General features: G+C 45.0%; 1 protein-coding gene across 1 annotated transcript in view; it reads left to right on the top strand.

Annotated features, from left to right (window-relative positions):
* The window catches only part of ST8SIA2 (ST8 alpha-N-acetyl-neuraminide alpha-2,8-sialyltransferase 2), a 35,672-nt gene extending 25,971 nt beyond the window's left edge, over positions 1 to 9,701 (top strand). The window contains exons 5-6 of the mRNA XM_087704342.1: positions 443 to 736; positions 8,371 to 9,701. Of these exons, the coding sequence (XP_087560468.1) occupies positions 443 to 736; positions 8,371 to 8,656 (580 nt within the window). The 3' untranslated portion in view covers positions 8,657 to 9,701. The remainder of the gene's footprint in view (positions 1 to 442; positions 737 to 8,370) is intronic.
* Positions 9,702 to 19,950: the final 10,249 nt, after the last annotated feature.

Genomic DNA, 19,950 nt, shown 5'->3' with positions numbered 1-19,950 from the left:
TTCAGCATTTAGTCATGGCGGCCACATGACCATGGAGACGTCTTCGGACAGCCCTGGCTCTTCAGCTTTGAAATGGACATGAGCACCACCCCCTAGAGTCGGGACCGACTAGCACATATGTGCGAGGGGAACCTTTATCTTTATAACAACAAATCTGTCTAATTAGCAAAGTCAAAGTTTCTTTTTTTTATCACAAGCACAAAATCCAGAAGTTATTTCCATTTTTTAAAAAATAATAATAATTAAATAGATTCTCCTCTTGGAATAAAGCAACCAATTTCACCATTTCTGCTTTTTCTTCCTTGCTGGGGAAATAATATATATTTCTGTTTGCACGTAATAATCTTGATAAAGTAGCACCATTTATATTAACCGTATTCTTTCTTATTCTTTATCTTAAAGGGAAACCTTGAGCCTGTGTTCTAATCATTTCCATTTCCAGATGCAATTTAGCCCCGGTGCAGGAATATATCCATGACGTTGGAATGAAGACTGACCTGGTCACCATGAACCCTTCCGTCATCCAGCGTGCCTTCGAGGACCTGGTGAATGACACTTGGCGGGAGAAGCTGCTCCAGCGCCTTCATAGCCTCAATGGCAGCATCCTTTGGATCCCGGCATTCATGGCCAAAGGGGGCAAGGAACGGGTGGAGTGGGTCAATGAACTCATCCTCAAGCATCATATTAACGTCCGCACCGCCTATCCATCTCTGCGACTGCTGCATGCTGTGCGAGGGTGAGAAGTTCTCGGGCAACAGAGGGTGAAACAAAAACAGCAGGAGAAGTTAGCTTGGAGTGGGAGATCAATCCAACATTTCAAATTTGGGACGGTTCCATCATATCTCAGTTGAGACAAAGTAGAGGAGATGTAGGAAGCAATGGAGTGCCTCTAGGGACTTCTGCCTTTCTGTTCATGCACTGAACCATTAAGGGAGGATAAAGTGAAAACTGAGTTCTGGAAGAGGGGAAAGAGTGAGAAAGTAGCTCAGAATACTATAACTGTCATGCCTGCCTCGACCTGGATCCTTAGGAAAGAAAGACCCTTGACTCCATTTGGTGCAAAAGGTATACTTTTACTAAAAGCCAAGGTTTTGCAGTACAGCAAAGCCAGAACTAAAGTTTTGCACACAAAGTTTCCCCAGATAACTTCCCCATTTCCATTCCTTCCTCCTGTTATCTCCCTATTGTCTAGTTACATTCAAAAGATTTGTTTTGGTAACAGTCTCTGCAGCGTTGGGCGAAACGGTAATCCGTTACATTCCATTCCCAGGCTTCTGGCCTTGGGACGGTGAGCTGATGTCTTTGGAAGGCACAATGAGTAGTTTCTGTTCCCCCCTCCCAACAGTTCCCTCCCCCTCCCATATTTTATGGCAGGCTGACATCTAGCAAAGCAAAGCTGAAGCATACGATGACACCTCTGACAATCATCTTGATTCTGTTTGATACAACCAATAGGCTTTCAAAATTGATGCTAGACCCCCAGGAAAGGCCAAGTCAGGAAACAGGTACCAAGAAGGTTCTAGGAGTACTGGTAGTCCTTGATGTACGACCACAATTGAGCCCCAAACCTTTTGTTGCAAAGCGAGACAGTTGTTCAGTGAATTTCCCCCCATTTTACCACCTTCCTTGCCACCGTTGTTAAGTGAATCACTGCAATTGTTGTTAGGAACATGGCTGTTAAGTGAATCTGGCTTGCCCATTGAATTTGCTCAGCAGAAGATCACAAAAGGGGATCACGTGACCCCAGGATGCTACAACCGTCATAACTATGAGCCAGTTGCCAAGCATCCGGATTTTGATCATGTGACCATGGGTATGTAAGTGTAATTGTACTTGGACCTTTGAACAGTCACTAAACAAATAGTTGTAAGCCAAGATCTACCTGTACTACCTTTTTGCTAGATATAGAATAGCAGAATTTTGTATTAGATAGCTAGATGGTTAGATGGATAGATGGATGGATGGATGGATGGATGGATGGATGGATGGATGGATGGATGGATGGATAGATGGATAGATGGATAGATGGATAGATGGAAAGATGGATAGTTGGGTGGGTGGGTGGATGGATGGATGGATGGGTGGGTGGGTGGGTGGGTGGGTGGGTGTATTAGCTACATGGATAGATGGATTGTATTGGATGGATGGATGGATGGATGGATGGATGGATGGATGGATGGATGGATGGATGGATGGATGGATGGGTGGGTGGGTGGGTGGGTGGGTAGATGGATGGGTGGGTGGGTGGGTGGGTGGATGGATGGATGGATGGATGGATGAGGGGGGAGAGAGAAAAATAGAGAGACCGACAGGCAGGCAGACAAATTCTGATAATTTTAATGCTGATAAAGAGATTATTGTTACTTAAGATTTGAGATGAATGAATCTGTTGTTCAGTTTATGAAGAATCAATGTTTTACTCTAATGTGGAGCTCAATTGATAGCATAAGTAGGGAGCTAAGCAAAGTTGGACTAGGATAATATTTGGATGAGAAACTACCAGGAGAAATCTCAGGTGTAGTGCGAAATTGGGTACTTGAAAACTCTCTCAGAAGAAAGCTGTGATCAACCACCTCCTCGTTGTTGCCATGAAAAATGCGTAGGTGTCTCTGGGAGATTAGCAGGATTTAAGCTTGACTTGAAGGATATGTTTGTTCCATGTGTTATAAACAGAAAACCTGATTATTGAAGATCCGCTCAGGAAATAGTCAAGCATGGGAAAGGTTTTTGGGGCTCCCGGTGTTTTCTTTTCTGTGGGAAACGGGTCTTTGACTGTTTAAGATTGCTGACCCCTGTCCTAGATCGAAACTCTAGCATAGTTCTACTAGGCCACTTGCCTATTCTACATTTGGCCACCACATCACTCAATGTGCCATAGCACCCTGCTCCATACATGAGGATTTCACCAAAGTTACATTCTTCTTGGAAACGAATATGGAAAGCAAATTTCCTTTCACCAAATTGAATGACGGCTTGTAGGCAGAAAGACATGGGACAGTGATGGCTAATCTTTTTGCCATTGCATGCCAAAAATGGGGGAAGCGCAGGGGGGTTGTGCGCTGGCATGCCCACACCCATAATTCTATGCCCACAACCCCCCACGCATGCATGTGCAACCCCCCTCTTTTTGCGCAGGATGGACTTGTTTTTTGCCCTCCCCATGCTCCAGAAGCTTTCTAGGAGCCTGGGAAGGGCGAAAATGGCCTCCCATCCCGGAGACTCTCCAGAGGCTTTAGGAGGCTTCCCTGGAGCCTCTGGAGGTCGAAAAGTGGCCCTACGGGCAACCCAGAAATTCGGCAACAGACTTCCAGTTTGCACATTGGGTTGTTTTTCGCCCTCCCGAGGCTTCAGGGAAGCCTCCAGAGAGCGAGAAATGGCTGAAAATGAAGGCTGAAGTCAGCTGACAGGGCAATGCCTCGTGTGCCCTAACAAAGTGCTCCACATGCCACCTGTGGCAAGTGTGCCATAGGTTCGCCATCACGGGCATAAGAGATTTTCTCGTATGGAGAACGGCTGATTTAAACCCTGCTCGTTTCGGTTGAACTGACCTTCACGAGTCCCCTGGCATCCAAGGCGCCAACCCTCTCCAAAATAAACCCTTTCGTGCAAATAGTATTTTTTTTTCCCAGCTAAGGAAGAAACTTGGCACAACCGTCACAGCTCACAGAAACCCCGCACCAAATTAACAGATGTCTGCTTGTTTTTTGTTTTGTTTTCCAGCTGCCTCGGTCAATTCAAGTGGTACCTTTAATAGCGATGCCAAATGATGTAGTCGACGGGTTGGCAGCAAGGAAATATTGATGCCCTTTCTGCCAGCCTTCTCATTAAAACCTGGAATCTCGCACAACAGCGGTGGTGCATACAGTCGATGCCGCATTTCTTACATGCTTGCAAAATTAATTAGCCTTTGTTGTGGGCCCAGGTGTTTAGCCAAGAGGAGAGGGAGGTGCGTGGTGGCAGCTTCTTGAAGCTGGTCAGGAACGGAACAGAGAATTCATTGCCTTTTGCTCTCTCCCTGATTGGTATGAGCAGCTGGGATCCTCAAGCACACCATATGAAGGAGAACAGAGGCCTTGTCTCTACAGCAGGGGTGGTTTCCTGCCAGTTTTAACCTCCTCTATAGAAGAGGTTCCACAAATCTACAGTGCCATTTAGAACCGGTTCCAGCTCCCTCCCCCTACCTGTCTGCATATCATCTAGATGAAGAGCGAGAGGAGGAATTCTGGGAGTTGAAGTCCATAAGTCTTAAAGTTTGAACACCCCTGGTTTTTTTTTTCTAAAGGGTTAGGGGTGCAAGGGTCTTGTAACTTGACAGCTTTAAGATTTGCACACTTCAATGCCAGAGTTCCTGAGCCAACATGACTGGAGGAGGATTTCTGGGAGTTGAAGTCCACAAGTCTTAAAGCTGTCAAGTTTGAATACCCCAGGGGGGGGGGTGGTTCTAAAGGATTAGGGGTGCAAAGGTCTTGTAACTTGACAGCTTTAAGACTTGTGTGCTTCAAATGAAAGAGTTTCTGAGCCAACATTTTGGTTGCTAAGCAAGAGTGTTGTTAAGTGAGTTTCACTGCATTTTACAAGTTGGCCACGCCCACCCAGTCACATGGCTGGAAAGCCACTCCCACCCAGGCACATGGCCGGCGAGCCACTCCCATCCAATCACATGGCTGGCAAGCCACTCCCATCCAATCACATGGCTGGCAAGCTACTCCCACAAAGCATGCCACACCTACAGAAGAGGTTCTAAAAAATTTGAAACTCACCACTGCTCTACAGCTGCCCCTCTACCTCTGTTAGATCCATTGGTCACCACTAAGCTTCTGGCTTCTCGCAAGTACAGTAGTGGCCAAGATTGTGGAAACCTTTTGGGAAAAGTGTATTTTCTAAAACTAGCGAATAACACCACTTTTTTGGGGGGAGTAGTAGCAGATGTGGGTTGCCGCTGGTTTTACTACCGGTTTGCTTCACTTGCACGTTGCACACACATGCTGCGCACACATGCATAGTTCAATGTACATTGTTCTTCACGCATGTGCAGAACAATTTAGAGTGAACTGTGCATGGATGTGCACAACTACACAGCATGTTGGCAACGGGAGTGGTGACCAGGTAACTGGTTTAGGGGCATGGCCAGCCTGGGTCACTGCTGGTTCTGTGACCCAGGCCTAAATGCCACTACCGGTTTGGCTGAACTGGGTCAAACCCGGAGCAATCCATCTCTGAGTAGTTCCATAAGATTATATATCAATGGAAAGATAATTTAATCGAAAATGAATGCAACAACTTTTATGAAGGATTTGGTATTAGAATAGCAGTTGTAAAGAAGAAAAGGGAAACGAGATATACAAAAAATTATAGCACCATGTCAGTTAATACTTAGTTGGGTAACCTTTAGCATGAATTACAATCTTACAATGTCTTCCCATGGAGCGAACCAAGTCTTTTAGTTCTGCAGCTATTATAATGTGAAACCAAGATTGAATGATTGCGTCTATTAACTGGGTTTTATTGCTGGGTTGCTTCTGACTAACAAGTTTCTTTAGTCGGTTCTATAGATTTTCAGTTGGGTTAAGGTCTGGGCTATTCCCAGGCCATTCCAGCAGTGGAACATGCGTATCTTGAACCCCCCTCCCAATTATATTATTAGCCATCAAACCCCAAAAATACATTTTTCCAAAAAGGTTTCCACAATTTTGGCCACTACTGTACATCTTTTGTCTATGGAGATTCTCAGTCATCCAGGTCACAGTTGTCCCAACGGTGCTTTTTCAAGAGGCAGCTGGACTTCTCTTTGTTTTTCCTTGAAGATGTTTTGCTTCTCATCCAGGGAGCTTCTTCAGTTCTGAAGTGGACTGAACTGAAGAAGTTTCTTGGATGTAGTGAAATGTCTTCGAGGAAGAACAAAGAAAGTCCAGTTGCCTCTTGAAAAAAGCACCTTTAGAATAAAATGGAGCTGGAAGGGACCTTGGAGGTCTTCTAGTCCATCCCCCTGATCAAGCTGGAGCCTATGCAGTCCTTTGGGACAGGACATCTTTTGGTTGCTAACTAAAGTCCGATGACTTTTTACTTTGCACCCCTGATGGGCTGAAGGGCTTTCCATCGAATCTGATGGCAGGAGAAAACCAAACCTGGCATGAAATATAGGTAGTCCTCAACATATAACCACAATGGAGCCCAACATTTCTGTTGCTAAATGAGACCGTTGAATTTTGCCCCATAGTGCTTAGAAACTGCTGGAGAGAAACGGTTTGAAGACCTTCAATGGGCCTAGATCAATGGTGTCCAAACTTGGGAACTTTAAGACTTGTGGACTTCAACTCCCAGAATTCCCCAGCTGGCTGGCTGGGGAATTCTGGGAGTTGAAGTCCACAAGTCTTAAAGTTCCCAAGTTTGGACACCCCTGGCCGCTTTCCAAATCTCTGCAAATGTTTATCTTAGGATCTCGCCCTAATGGCTGATTGATCTTACGCTCTCCTTGCACAAATGTGTCTTAGACAATAGAATAGAGGCAAGGATTCCTGCTTGGATTCCTTCCTAAGGAGAAATTTCCTGATAGGGAGAACAATTAGCCAGTGGAACCACTTGCCTCCAGAGGTTGTGGGTGCGCCAACCCTGGAGGCTCTTAAGAAGAGACTGGATAGCCATTTGCCTGAAATGGTACAAGGTAGCCTGCTTGAGCAGGAGGTTGGACTACAAGAAGACCTCCGAGGTCCCTTCCAACTCTGATGATGTTCTAATCAGGAAGAGTGGATATATTTCAGGTCCCTTTGATTAAACAATGTCATCTCATGGGACCCAAGAAAAAGGCCTTCTCAGTTGGCACTCCTGGAATGACTTCCTGCTGTATTGGTCCAATATTGCTCATATCTTAATGACTCCCCCCCCCAAAAAAAAATCCCACCAACCACCTATTAAAAATCTGGTTGTTTTTCTTGAGAAAGGGGAGGTGTGGAGTTGTATGGTTTGGGTTCTTTGGACGTTGAGTTTGCCTTCAGATTGGTTGTGTTTTCTTCTGACATACGTTGCTTTTCCTCCTTTCATTGCGAACCTTCCTAGAGTCATTGAGAAGTTGGGCAGCCTCAAAATCAAAATCAATCAATAGCAACCGTAGCCAGCCTAACTTTGATGCCATGCTGGCTCACTTAGGAATAAATCTTACCAGCTTCGAAATGAAAACAACTCCCTCTTTTAGGTCATTTCAATTGCTTGCAAGTAGATTAAGTTGGCAGCCTGCAACCCGTTATTCCAAAACTCTGCTGCAAATTCCAGCAGGTAATCTTTGCTTCATCCCCTTCATCTTCACCTTCACCTCTTCCTCCCAGGTGGTTGGCACTCGTCACTGCTCTTTGTTGTTTTCGCGTTCTTCATCTTCTGACATTCCGCAGATCCGCTCAGAACTTATACATACTGATTTTTAGCCCCTGATGACTTTTCATCTCCAAACTGTTCCCAATTTTTTTTGGCAGGAACGACGATGCTTTTCGTGTAAAGAAGCATTTCCCCTCCCCCAGGGGTCTGAAACTCGTGCCAAAAGAAGTTAACAATTTCTTTCTTTTCTAATAGTTTGTATTAAACATTTTAATCTTTAAAAACAGAAAGAAAAACACAACAAGAAAAAAACAGAAAACAAAACGTACATAACAATATAAAGTACATTCATTCATTCATTCATTTATTTCATTTGTATGCCGCCCTTTTCACCCGAGGGGGACTCAGGGCGGCTCACAACTTGAACAAGGGAAAGGGGATACAGAAAGTTTGACAACAACACAAAACAATACATAATTTTAAAAAGCGCAACAATCATACCATTTGAGATAGGGGCAACGATTCTTTAGTAATTATACAGCCTTCTGTATCGGCTTTTCATGTTTAGCCTTTATAGTTCTCCATTCTGCATTGCCTTCCTATTGATTTTACCTTGTCCAATAATATAATAACAGTAGTACCGACACTTCTAATAATATTAATTATTTATATCACCATTATATTTACATTCTCTATTTTCTGTTTCTGTTGGCTTCTGTTTTCTAGTCACTTATAAATTCTATTCCATATTTTATAGAAATCCGATTCTTCTCTTTCTTTTAGTTCTTTTGTCATTTTGTCCATCTCTGCACATCTGAGTTCTTTTCTAATTATTGTTTCATCTGCGGGTGTATTGATTTCCCCCCCCCCAGTTTTGCGCGAAAGCAATCCTGGCTGCAGAGAGTATGTGTATGATTATGTATTGAAATTGTTGATCCACTTTTTGGTCTAATAGTCCTAATAAGCATGCTTCTTGGTTTCAGTTCTATTTTTAACAATTTAAATTAACAATTTAAAGACGTTAACCATTTCTTGTATGCTTTTTTTGTTGTTGTTCCTTTCCAGGTATTGGCTGACAAACAAAGTCTACATCAAGCGCCCAACCACTGGTTTGTTGATGTACACCCTGGCAACGCGCTTCTGCAACCAGATTTACCTCTACGGTTTCTGGCCATTTCCCCAAGGTCCAGACCAAAGCCCCGTTAAGTACCACTACTATGACAGCCTGAAATACGGCTACATGTCCCAGACCAGTCCTCATACCATGCCTTTGGAATTCAAAGCCTTGAAGCTCCTGCACCTCCAAGGAGCCTTAAAACTCACCGTTGGGCCCTGCAACGGAACCACGTAAAAAAGAAACCACTTTCCTGGAGGCTGTGCCCCATGGGAGGATTGGGGAGGGGAGGCTGGGAGGAGTGGTAGATGGAGAGATGGGTTTTCTTGGTTTGGGAGATGAGCACAAGCATGGCTGCGGGGGGCTCTGCGTTGAAGTGGAGCCAGCGTTTGGTGCCAGGGCCAGAAGACCTGTGCGGGAACCCTAAGAGAAGATGGCCTTTGCCCTTCCCAGGCCTGGAAGCCACTGTGACGTGTATGGGTACTTTAGTGTGACAACTCAGTGTTAGGCCAGATGTTGTGCGTGGTCTAGAATTGGTAGGTAGGGCTCGTTTGGCTAAGAAAGCCGGGCGTTTCCCGGTTTGTGTTGTGTTCTTGGCTTAGTTGGATATAGGCGTTAGGGATTAATCCTTAGAACTGCTGTTTTTTGAGCAGGGAGGGAAACAGAGCAGAGGCACTGCGGGTCAGTTCTCAGAAAGCTACTGGCCAAGGAGAGGTTTAACCGTGCTGTATGGAACTTTTTTCAAGCTGGGCCACCAGCTGTGCCCATTCCGAAAAAGCACCGAGCAACAAAAGCCAACTCAGGATCCTCAGACACAAAGAGGACTGGAGTTTCTGACATTTCCACGGGAAGAGAAAATATCAGCCCATTCATCGGACGGACAGCGTGGCTCATAATTTTTTTAATTTTTTAAATAAAAGATAAAAGACAGAAGTGGACTTAAAGGGGAGCATCGTTTTTTTGTTTCCTGCTGTGGTTGGCCTCTTCCTTGGTAGAGAAAGCCCCTTTCAGCGGTAACTAAATAAGCGATGCCCGTCAGGAGCATCCATCGACATGGCATCAAAAGAGACAAGACGCCATAATTCTGCAAACAAAAGGCCAGTTCCTTTTTCTTCTTTTAATATGCTCTGCCTTGGTGTGCCGTGAAGGAAAGAATTGACATTTGGGGTTTTCGATTTGTAAAAGCAAATTCGCCGGCTGGATCTTTTCTTTTTCTTTTTGTTCCAACTGTTTTATTGTGCTTTAGCAGATTTGTTAATAAACCCAGTTTTAAGTCCTTGTAGCCATCCGTGCCTTCGTTATTTGAGGCCCAACCTCCACAAACAGCGGATGAGAAATTGGTCTGAAGTTGGAATTGGTACCCCAGCTGGTGACAAATTCCTTGTGTGTTTTAATCACACTTGGCCAGTTCAATTCATCCCTGCTCAGAAAGCTTGCAGACCTAAAAGAATATTTTATACACTGTGCAGGAGGGAAGTGATTCTTAACCAAACGCAGCAAATAGGGAAGTTTAATCCATCTTTAATGATAGATTGATGGATTAATATCTAAGGGAATGCCAATATCTCAGGGGCTGCCACAAAGAAGAGGGAGTCAAACTGTTCTCCAAAGCACCTGAGGGCAGAACTAGAACCAATGGATGGAAACTAATCAAGGAGAAACTTAGAACTAAGGAGAAATTTCCTGACAATTGGAACCATTCCATGTCAGTGGAATGCCTTGCCTCCAGAAGTTGTGGATGCTCCAACACTGGAGGTTTTTAAGAAGAGACTGGACAACCATTTGTCTAAAATGGCACAGGGTCTCCTGCCTGAGCAGGCGGTTGTGCTAATAGCAATAGCAATAGCAGTAGACTTATATACCGCTTCATAGGCCTTTCAGGCCTCTCTAAGCGGTTTACAGAGAGTCAGCATATTGCCCCCAACAATCTGGGTCCTCATTTTACCCACCTCGGAAGGATGGAAGGCTGAGTCAACCCTGAGCCGGTGAGATTTGAACCGCTGACCTGCTGATCTAGCAGTAGCCTGCAGTGCTGCATTTAACCACTGCGCCACCTTGGCTCTTAAGTTTTATTAATTAGGCAGTACAGTGATAAATTACAAATATATTTTAGTATTACAAACATCTTTAGTCCATTATCCATTGCCAAGTCAGAATGCTAAAAGACCTCCAAGGTCCCCTCCAACTCTGTTATCTTCAGTTCCTCTCCATTTTCCAGAAAACTGACACAGAGCATTTAACATGGTTGGTCACAATTATGATTGTTAAGCAAGAACAAGCTATATTACAAAGCCCAATTTACTGGTGTTTTGGTAACACACACTTTACTTCTCTCCATGGCAAAGTAAAAAATCTGTGCCCTTGCAAATGTGTTTGGACCACATTACCTCTCATCCTTGGTCCTTGATTATGTTGGCTGGGACTGATGGAATTGGAGTCCAATGATATTGCAGCGCTAGAGGGAAGAGTGATACATTCTTCAGTTCTCATGGTGGATGAAGGACCATGAGCTAAAGGGTTGAGTAGAATAAGGCATTTCAAAAGGTGACATCATGGACAGATGAACAGATGAAGGCAACAGGATCAAATTTCCTTATTGTCTTCAACTGAAAAAAGCTTTGCAAGGCATAAGCTTGTTATTTTCTCTTGAACAAGGATGAACAAGAAGTGATGATTCTAATCTTTCTTTTTGAATTCATATTTCTGAATTATTCTTCTTGTTCATATTTCCAACATAAATCTAAAGTGCCTGCATACATTCTGGATAACTTTTCTGATGTCATAAAGCAATGGAAAGGGACATGGTGGCTCAGTGGCTAAGATGCTGAGCTTGTCGATCAGAAAAGATCGGCAGTTTGGCAGTTTGAATCCCTAGCACTGAATAACGGAGTGAGCGCCCATTACTTGTCCCAGCTTCTGCCAACCTAGCAGTTCGAAAGCATGTAAAAATGCAAGTGGAAAAATAGGGACCAACTTTGGTAGGAAGATAACAGTGTTCCGTGCGTCTTTAGTGTTTAGTGTCATGCCGGCCGCATGACCACGGAGAGGTCTTGGGACAGCGCTGGCTCTTCGGCTTTGAAATGGAGATGAACACCGCCCCCTAGAGTCGGGAATGACTCGCACATATCTGCAAGGGGAACCTTTACCTTTACCTTTAAATCAATAGTACAGGTTAAAAAAATCCTTAAGAGTATAATACAAGGTAAAATTCAATTATAGCAACCACACACTTCTTTTATCAAATGCAGGAAATCAGGAGGCAAGGCAGCTGAAATTAATATAGGTTTATGGCATGCTAACCCTCTCTACAAGAATCTGAACTTCTAATGGCCAAAGCAAGTTGGTGATAGATAAGAGTCACTGGACTTCAAGATGGCCTGGATCGCTTGTGAGTGCGAAAGGACTCGAGACCGATGATGTGCTTGACTCCTCCCTCAGGCTCAGCCTGTTCCTCTCCAATGATTCCATCTAAATGTTCTAACCAACATTTTTAGTCCACTTCACATTTGTACACAATTCTATTTCAGATTCTGCCTTACATAGTTCATTATCATGAATTCTTTTATCTACTTTAAATCTTATAAGTAAGAAAACCACCGACAACTATATCCCTCTGCCATCAGTTGTTTTCTTGATAATGCTTTATATTTCCCTTGGGTCTTCTGTAGCTTTTCCTGGTGTGATGAATCTTCCTGAAAGAAAAAGATAGATGAGATGCTAAGTTTCATCTTTAGTGATATAGATTTTTATGGGCTTTATCTCCCCAAAGAGTGGAATGGAGAAGATATACATCGAATCTCCTTCCTAAGCCCCCAAAATGACATTCCCAGTGCAAGAATAATGTCTTGATTTAGAAAAGGCTATAGAGCTTGAATTTGTTGTGAATGGTTGAAGGGCTTCCTAATCTTGGCTAATAGATGCCTTTCTAACCATCTGTTAGGGATATCGCTGTCTGATGCAGCTGTGTGCTCTCATCCAAAACCCATAGCTGAGATTGTCTTTGGATTGTTTTCTGATCCAGAGTAGACGTTTTCACTCTTTTCCTGACACAAGCCTTGTTATTTGCATGATTAATTCAACCTTGATGAAAACAGAACCGGGTGCCAGCTAGCCGGATCCATTTGGCATCTTCTCTATCTTTCCTCAGACACTTTGGTTTGTTCTGTGTGACCAACGTGACCCTCAGGAGGGAAAACAACAGTGCCCAGATCACTAAGGAAAAGCCATAACATCAAGAGGACTTTGGAAAGGGCCATTGCAACCATGGCCATTTGCAGGTTGGTGGACTTCAAATCCCAGAAGATCAATAGCACTTAGACTTATATATCACTTCACAGTGCTTTACAGCCCTCTCTAAGCAGTTTACAGAGTCAGCCTATTGTCCCTAACTTTCTGGGTCCTTGTTTTAATCAACTTGGAAGGATGGATGGTTGAATCAACCTTGAGTCCCATCAGGATGAAACTGCTGGCAATTGGCAGAGTCAGCCTGCAATACTGCATTCTAAACACTGCACCACTATGGCTTCCTTCCTTTGCATTTCCATTCCTTTCTTCTCATCTTCCTTTCTTCCTGCCTGCCTGCCTGCCTGCCTGCCTGCCTGCCTTTCTTTTCAACTAATAGCACTTAGACTTATGTACCACTTCACAGTGCTTTACAGCCCTTTCTAAGCAATTTACAGAGTCCGCCTCTTGCCCCCAACAGTCTGGGTCCTCATTTCATTGACCTTGGAAGGATAGAAGGCTGAGTCAGCCTTGAGTCTGGTTAAATTTGAACTGCCAAATTGCAGTCAGCTGGCAGTCAGCAGAAGTAGCCTGCAGTACTGTACTCTAACCACTGCGCCACCAAGGTTTATAAGTAATCATAGAATGCAGCCATCAGCGCAGCCATCAGCACAGCCATTGATGAAATTTTGGGAGTTGGAGTCTACACAACTGGACACTATCAGGCTTGGGAAACACTGCTCTAGAAACATCTGCCTATGAGAATGATTCTGGTCTATGGCTAGTGATCATGAAAGTAAGGGTAAAGGATTCCCCTGTCCAGTCATCTCTGGCTCTAGGGAGAGTGCTCATCTCTGCTTCTTAGCCAAAGGAGTCGTCATTGTTCAAAGACAACTTCTGTGGTCATGTGGCCAACATATGGCGAAGGGCACAGAATGCTGTTACCTTCCCACGGAAGTGGTACCTATTTATCTACTTGCGTTTGTAGTTTTAACATTGTTAGGTAGGCAGGAGCTGGGGCAGCCGTGTAATCCTCTGAAGTCTGCTACCAGTTTGGTGAGTCTGCTACCAAGCATCTGCTTTGCCCCCACAGCACTAAAAAAGGAACATTTGGAAGCCTTCTGAGTCTGCAAAGGTAAGTAAAACAGTCGGGGGAGGGGGGGCAATCCGCTATGCCATGCAGTTTGGATTATCTAGAAAGCAGGAAATATGATGGTTCTAGTCTAATATAAATCGCACAACACAGCTGATCGTCACCCAGCTCGTTGTTGGAAATACCAGTTCGCCTGAACTGGTAACATTTTCTACTACCACTTTGGGCGAACCGATCCAAACCAGTAGCATTTCACCCCTGAGCTGAGGCAAGAATGGGAGTTCAGCCCCTCGCACAGCGCTCGGGTCTCAAACCCAGGCTATCAGCTTTCCGGTTGACCAGTTCAGTGTCTTTAACCACTGTGACATTGCACTCTAGTGATCATAATGATGCTTTAATAATGGAGGTAGACCAGGACCTCTTTGGCTGACTAGACAAGTGCCAAAATCACAAGAGAAACTGTGGAATAGATGTCTGCAGAGGGATCTGGCTACCAGTTGGGACTTGCATTTCTACATACATCTGACATGTGTGGTGCTCCAAAAATGCTGGCCAGTGCATATATATTTACAGCTTCCGGCAGATGGCAAAAGCTGCTGCTCTCGCCATTTGTCAAAATTTGCTTTCTTCCCAGGATACATTCAGAGGAGAGATTGATGGATGAGGTTCCTGCTGCATTTTCGCTTGCCCCATTGTGGACTGTTTAGATCAGCACCATTCAGCAGCTCTGCTAACAAAGTGGAGTGTAGGCCAGCTATGCAGCTACACAGACAGAACAAATTTACACTCAGCTATCTTGTGTCGTTTGCAGACTGGAGACAAATATCTTCAAATGGCTGTCTGGATGTGTCCTAATTTTCTGTACTTGGATCCTTCCCTTCTCTTTCCCTTCCCTTTCTTTCCCTTTCCCTTTCCCTTCCCTTCCTCCCTTCCTTTTCCCTTCCTTCTCCTTCTTTCTTCCTTCCTTCCTTCCTCTCCTTTCTTTCCTTCCTTCCTCCCTTCCCTTTCTTTCTTTCTTCCTTCCTTCCCTTCCTTTCCTTCCCTTTCCCTTCCCTTCCCTTCCCTTCCTTTTTTTCTTCCCTTTCCTTTCTTTCTTTCCCTTTCCTTCCCTTTCCCTTCCCTTCCCTTCCCTTCCTTTTCTTTTCCTTTCTTTCCTTTCCTTTCCCTTCCCTTCCTTTTCCCTTCCCTTTCCTTTCCTTTCTTTTCCTTCCCTTCCCCTTCCCTTCCCTTTCTTTTCTTTTCTTTCCCTTTCCCTTCCCCTTCCTTTTCCCTTCCCTTTCCCTTCCCTTCCCCTTCCCTTCCTTTTCTTTTCCTTTCTTTCCTTTCCTTTCCCTTCCCTTCCTTTTCCCTTCCCTTTCCTTTCCTTTCTTTCCCTTTCCTTCCCTTTCCCTTCCCTTCCCTTCCCTTCCTTTTCTTTTCCTTTCTTTCCTTTCCTTTCCCTTCCCTTCCTTTTCCCTTCCCTTTCCTTTCCTTTCTTTCCCTTTCCTTCCCTTTCCCTTCCCTTCCCTTCCCTTCCTTTTCTTTTCCTTTCTTTCCTTTCCTTTCCCTTCCCTTCCTTTTCCCTTCCCTTTCCTTTCCTTTCTTTTCCTTCCCTTCCCCTTCCCTTCCCTTTCTTTTCTTTTCTTTCCCTTTCCCTTCCCCTTCCTTTTCCCTTCCCTTTCCCTTCCCTTCCCCTTCCCTTCCTTTTCTTTTCCTTTCTTTCCTTTCCTTTCCCTTCCCTTCCTTTTCCCTTCCCTTTCCTTTCCTTTCTTTCCCTTTCCTTCCCTTTCCCTTCCCTTCCCTTCCCTTCCTTTTCTTTTCCTTTCTTTCCTTTCCTTTCCCTTCCCTTCCTTTTCCCTTCCCTTTCCTTTCCTTTCTTTTCCTTCCCTTCCCCTTCCCTTCCCTTTCTTTTCTTTTCTTTCCCTTTCCCTTCCCCTTCCTTTTCCCTTCCCTTTCCCTTCCCTTCCCCTTCCCTTCCTTTTCTTTTCCTTTCTTTCCTTTCCTTTCCCTTCCCTTCCTTTTCCCTTCCCTTTCCTTTCCTTTCTTTCCCTTTCCTTCCCTTTCCCTTCCCTTCCCTTCCCTTCCTTTTCTTTTCCTTTCTTTCCTTTCCTTTCCCTTCCCTTCCTTTTCCCTTCCCTTTCCTTTCCTTTCTTTTCCTTCCCTTCCCCTTCCCTTCCCTTTCTTTTCTTTTCTTTCCCTTTCCCTTCCCCTTCCTTTTCCCTTCCCTTTCCCTTCCCTTCCCCTTCCCTTCCTTTTCTTTTCCTTTCTTTCCTTTCCTTTCCCTTCCCCTTCCTTTTCCCTTCCCTTTCCCTTCCCCTTCCCTTCCTTTTCTTTTCCTTTCTTTCCTTTCCCTTCCCTTCCTTTTCCCTTCCCTTCCTTTTCCCTTCCCTTCCCTTTCTTTTCCTTCCTTTGCTTCCCTTCCATTTCCTTTCCTTTTCTTTCTGTTCCCTTCCTTTTCCCTTCCCTTTCATTTTCTTCCCTTCCCTTTCTTTTCCTTCCTTTCTTTCCCTTCCCTCCCTTTCCCTCCCTTTTCTTCTTTCTTTCCTTCCTTCCTTCCTTCCTTCTGTCCTTCTTTTGATGGAAGCTTATCCAACCTAGAATTAAAGAGAAATTTCAGGACAGTGAGAACAATTAATCAGCAGAACAGCTTGCCTCCATAAATTGTGGGTGTTCCATCACAGGAGGCTTTTAAGAAGAGACTGGACAGCTGCCTGTCTGGAATTGTATATGGTCTCCTGCTTGAGAAGGAGGTTGGACTAGAAGACCTCCAAGGTCCCGTTCAACTGTGTTATTCTATAGTCTGATAAGCTAGGCTTCCAGAGTAGGCTTAACTTAATTGATTCAACAATTTCCCAGATTTGCACAAGACGTATACAAACAAGCATGAGATTTACCCAAATTTGTACACCTACAAAAGAACTAACTCTGGTTAAAATTGATCAGATTTAACTTGAAAGAAAACAGCTGCTCGGCTTTTAACTAAGTCATCTGAGTTCATTGCACAAATGCAGCCACAAGTTTGTTAGCTAACCCGGTTAAATGTGCTGTGGGAAGCCTGCAATTAAGTTGTTGTTTTTTCCCATTCATTTAACTGCTTACATGACTACATCTTATCAGCTCTGCAATTCAATTCAGCTCAGTGAGTTGTTGCAAAAAAAAAAAAAATCTGCTTCAGATTCACCCGCACTCACATGCAGGCTGATGATATCTGTCCATTGTGTTTGAAGACATCTAACAGGTTATGGGCTACCCACGATGCGTCTGCAGGTGGCTGGTAAGGCCTATACGGGCATGAAATATTCTGCCACATGTTGGGCAGACACATGTGGGCACCATTGTTGCAGCATTTGCAGCTCTGGCTTTGCGGGGTGCTCGCTTCTCTTGAGCTACGGTTGGTCTTCTGTCCTCAGATGTCTGGCAGCCTTGGTGGATCGGCGTGTGCCATGTTGCTCGATCTTGTGCCAGGGTTTCCCAGAAGGTGGTGTCAATATCCAGGGACTTGAAGGACCTGCCACGCCCACCAAGCCACACCTACCAAGCCACACCCACAGAACTGGTAGGGAAAAAAATTGAATCCCACCACTGGCCTAGTCAGCCTCCTGCACCGGGGGGGGGGGGGGGCGGGGGAGCTTCTTTGCTCTCCCTGGGCTCCAGAGGGTTTCCTCGAGCTGCCAGGAGGGTGAAAATGGCCTCCCCAGGCTCTGGAGGCCCTCTGGAGGCTGGAAATGGGCCTGTTTCCAGCCTTCCTGAACTTCTGGTAGGCCCATTTTTCACCCTCCCTGAGCTTCCATGTGTGCCCTGCACTTACCTGCATCCAAAACAGGCCGTGTGGGGACTCCTGGGAGGGGCAGGGTGGGCATGGCCCAGGGGTGGGTTTCAACCGGTTCGCGGCGGTCCCTGCGAACCGGTTGGTCGGCGAACCCGGAAGTAAGTAACTTTCGGGAACGGCGAAGGGCCCACCCGCCCGCCCGTGCTCCTTACCCGGTTTTGACGAGTTCTGCGCTTCCACGCATGCGCAGGACGCATACAGCGCCTGCGCGATCCTCCAGGAGCAGCTGGAGCATCACACAGACGCTAGTACGCAGGTGGGCACTGTCCGCGTGCACGAGGACGCCGCCGCCCCCATTCCAACTGAACCGGTTGGAACGGGGCGAGAAACCCACCCCTGGCATGGCCAGCCAGGAGTGGGATTTGGGGGTTCTCTAAACTGCACAGAATCATAGCTAGAGTTCTCCCGAACCCCTGCAAACCCCCAGCAGCCCATGCTTGCTATGTATGGCAACTAAGAAAAGAAGAAAAAGAGGATATGGCGTTAGCTAAAGTCGTTTCAAGAGCTGACACAGAGTAAATAAACAAACAGAATAGCACTACAAACTGAGAAGAAATTCTTGTAAACGGAGCGAGCGTTTACCAAGTAAATTCATAAATTCTGGCTCAGCTCCAACATCGAGCTCAAAAAAAAAGTTGCTATTTCTCTACAACTGCCACCATTTTGAATCGTGTTATGGACGCAGGCCAAAACCTATTTCGTGGCAGGAAGCTTTTTAGTCTGAAAACTTGATATTAAAAAAGTTGCTATTTCTCTACAACTGCCACCATTTTGAATCGTGTTATGGACGCAGGCCAAAACCTATTTCGTGGCAGGAAGCTTTTTAGTCTGAAAACTTGATATTGCTTCTGGCATCTTAGTGACTTTTGCTAAAGTGGTTTAGATCTTGGCTGCGAGATGGACCACCAAGTGATGAACTGTTGATGCATCTCACTATTATCTCAAAGAGGAAGCAATTCTTTTTTTTTCCCAAGCGAAAGAAATGCCAAATGAAAGCCTGCTATAACAACTCAATAGATTTGTTCTACTATCTCTGATCATTCTCTTACTGACAAGAGCTGAACTTTCACTGCCCTCCTTTATCTTTACTCAGAGTTGACTGCTATCACTGGAAATGGAAACATCAGCAAAGGGTAGGGCTGGGAAAAACATTTATGCAGGAGAAACAGCTTTGAAAAGACAGCAGGTGAAGGAAGGGAGACCATCTAAGTCAGTGTTTCTCAACCTTGGCAACTTGAAGATGTCTGGACTTCAACTTCCAGAATTCCCCAGCCAGCGAATGCTGGCTGGGGAATTCTGGGAGTTGAAGTCCAGACATCTTCAATTTCCCAAGGTTGAGAAACACTGATCTAAGTGATGGGCTCCACGTATAAAGTTGGTTCTCAGAGTTTGTCCAGCTCCACTGCAGGACGAAGCAATGTTGGGCTTCCCATAAGCCTCAGAGCATCCAAAGATTCTTATACACAGTAATAGGGTTGGGAGAAACATTGAAGATCTCCTAGTCCAACCCTCCACTCAAGCTTGTTCATTTTCAGACAGAGAAGAGAGGGAGGATGTGAAGTAATTTTTTCTGCTTGTGTAAAAAATTAGCTTCTCTTGATGTTAGCAGCTCACTATCGGTTTCAGTTTTTTCAGTGCATGAATGAGCAACAAAATGCTTTGTGTTCTGACCTAAACTTCCGGATACAGTAAAAAGTGAATGCTTAGTCCCCAAAACCCTCTTTTTATTTCAAAGTCTGTGAGGTATCTTCATTCACAGCCCATAATGAGTCCCAAATAGTTATAAAGAGTCCTACAGTAGGCTGCCAAAGTCCTTTGCTTATCCGACACAGAGCCCTCGTCTTAGCCTTCACCAGACTCCAGGACTGGCCCATGTTCCTCCCCAACCTCCTCACTGTCCGACTCTGCTGCCAGCTCTGCAGGCTGCCAGTGGACCACAACCCTGTGCTGCTTGGAAGCTGGATGGAAGTCAGCTCACCAGCTTTCATTGGGACTGTTCTTCTCCAGAAGATGGCAGGTTGGGAAATATCTCAAGGCCCGTCTTGTCAAGAGAATGGGATAAAAGGGACATTGATGCTGCTCTAATGGGATTCCAATAAGTGTGTGTCCCATTGCAAACATCCGTAGTAGCATCCTGAATAACAACACATTTTTTTTAAATGTAATATGGGACTGTCTTTCTGTCTCTGCCTTCCTGCTAACTTCTGACATCCCCATTATCTCCTGCTGGCAAAGGCTGAAAGAGGCCCCCTGCTACTCCCTGGATGCTCTCCAAATTGCCAGACACCTCAACCACTTCTTTGTTGCTGGTGCCATGTAAACACTTAGCTGTGAGAGGGAAACGGCTGGGACGGCTTTTTCAATATTTGCAAAGGACATTTTTCCCCCCTCCTGGAATTATAGGGACAT

This window comes from Thamnophis sirtalis, unplaced genomic scaffold (genome assembly GCF_051295495.1).
Source record: "Thamnophis sirtalis isolate CommonGarterSnake01/CBP01778 unplaced genomic scaffold, rThaSir2_p1.2 scaffold_2, whole genome shotgun sequence".
Taxonomy (NCBI): domain Eukaryota; kingdom Metazoa; phylum Chordata; class Lepidosauria; order Squamata; family Natricidae; genus Thamnophis; species Thamnophis sirtalis.
The sequence above is the reverse complement of the archived record's forward strand: the minus strand, read 5'-3'. Positions and strand labels throughout refer to the sequence as shown.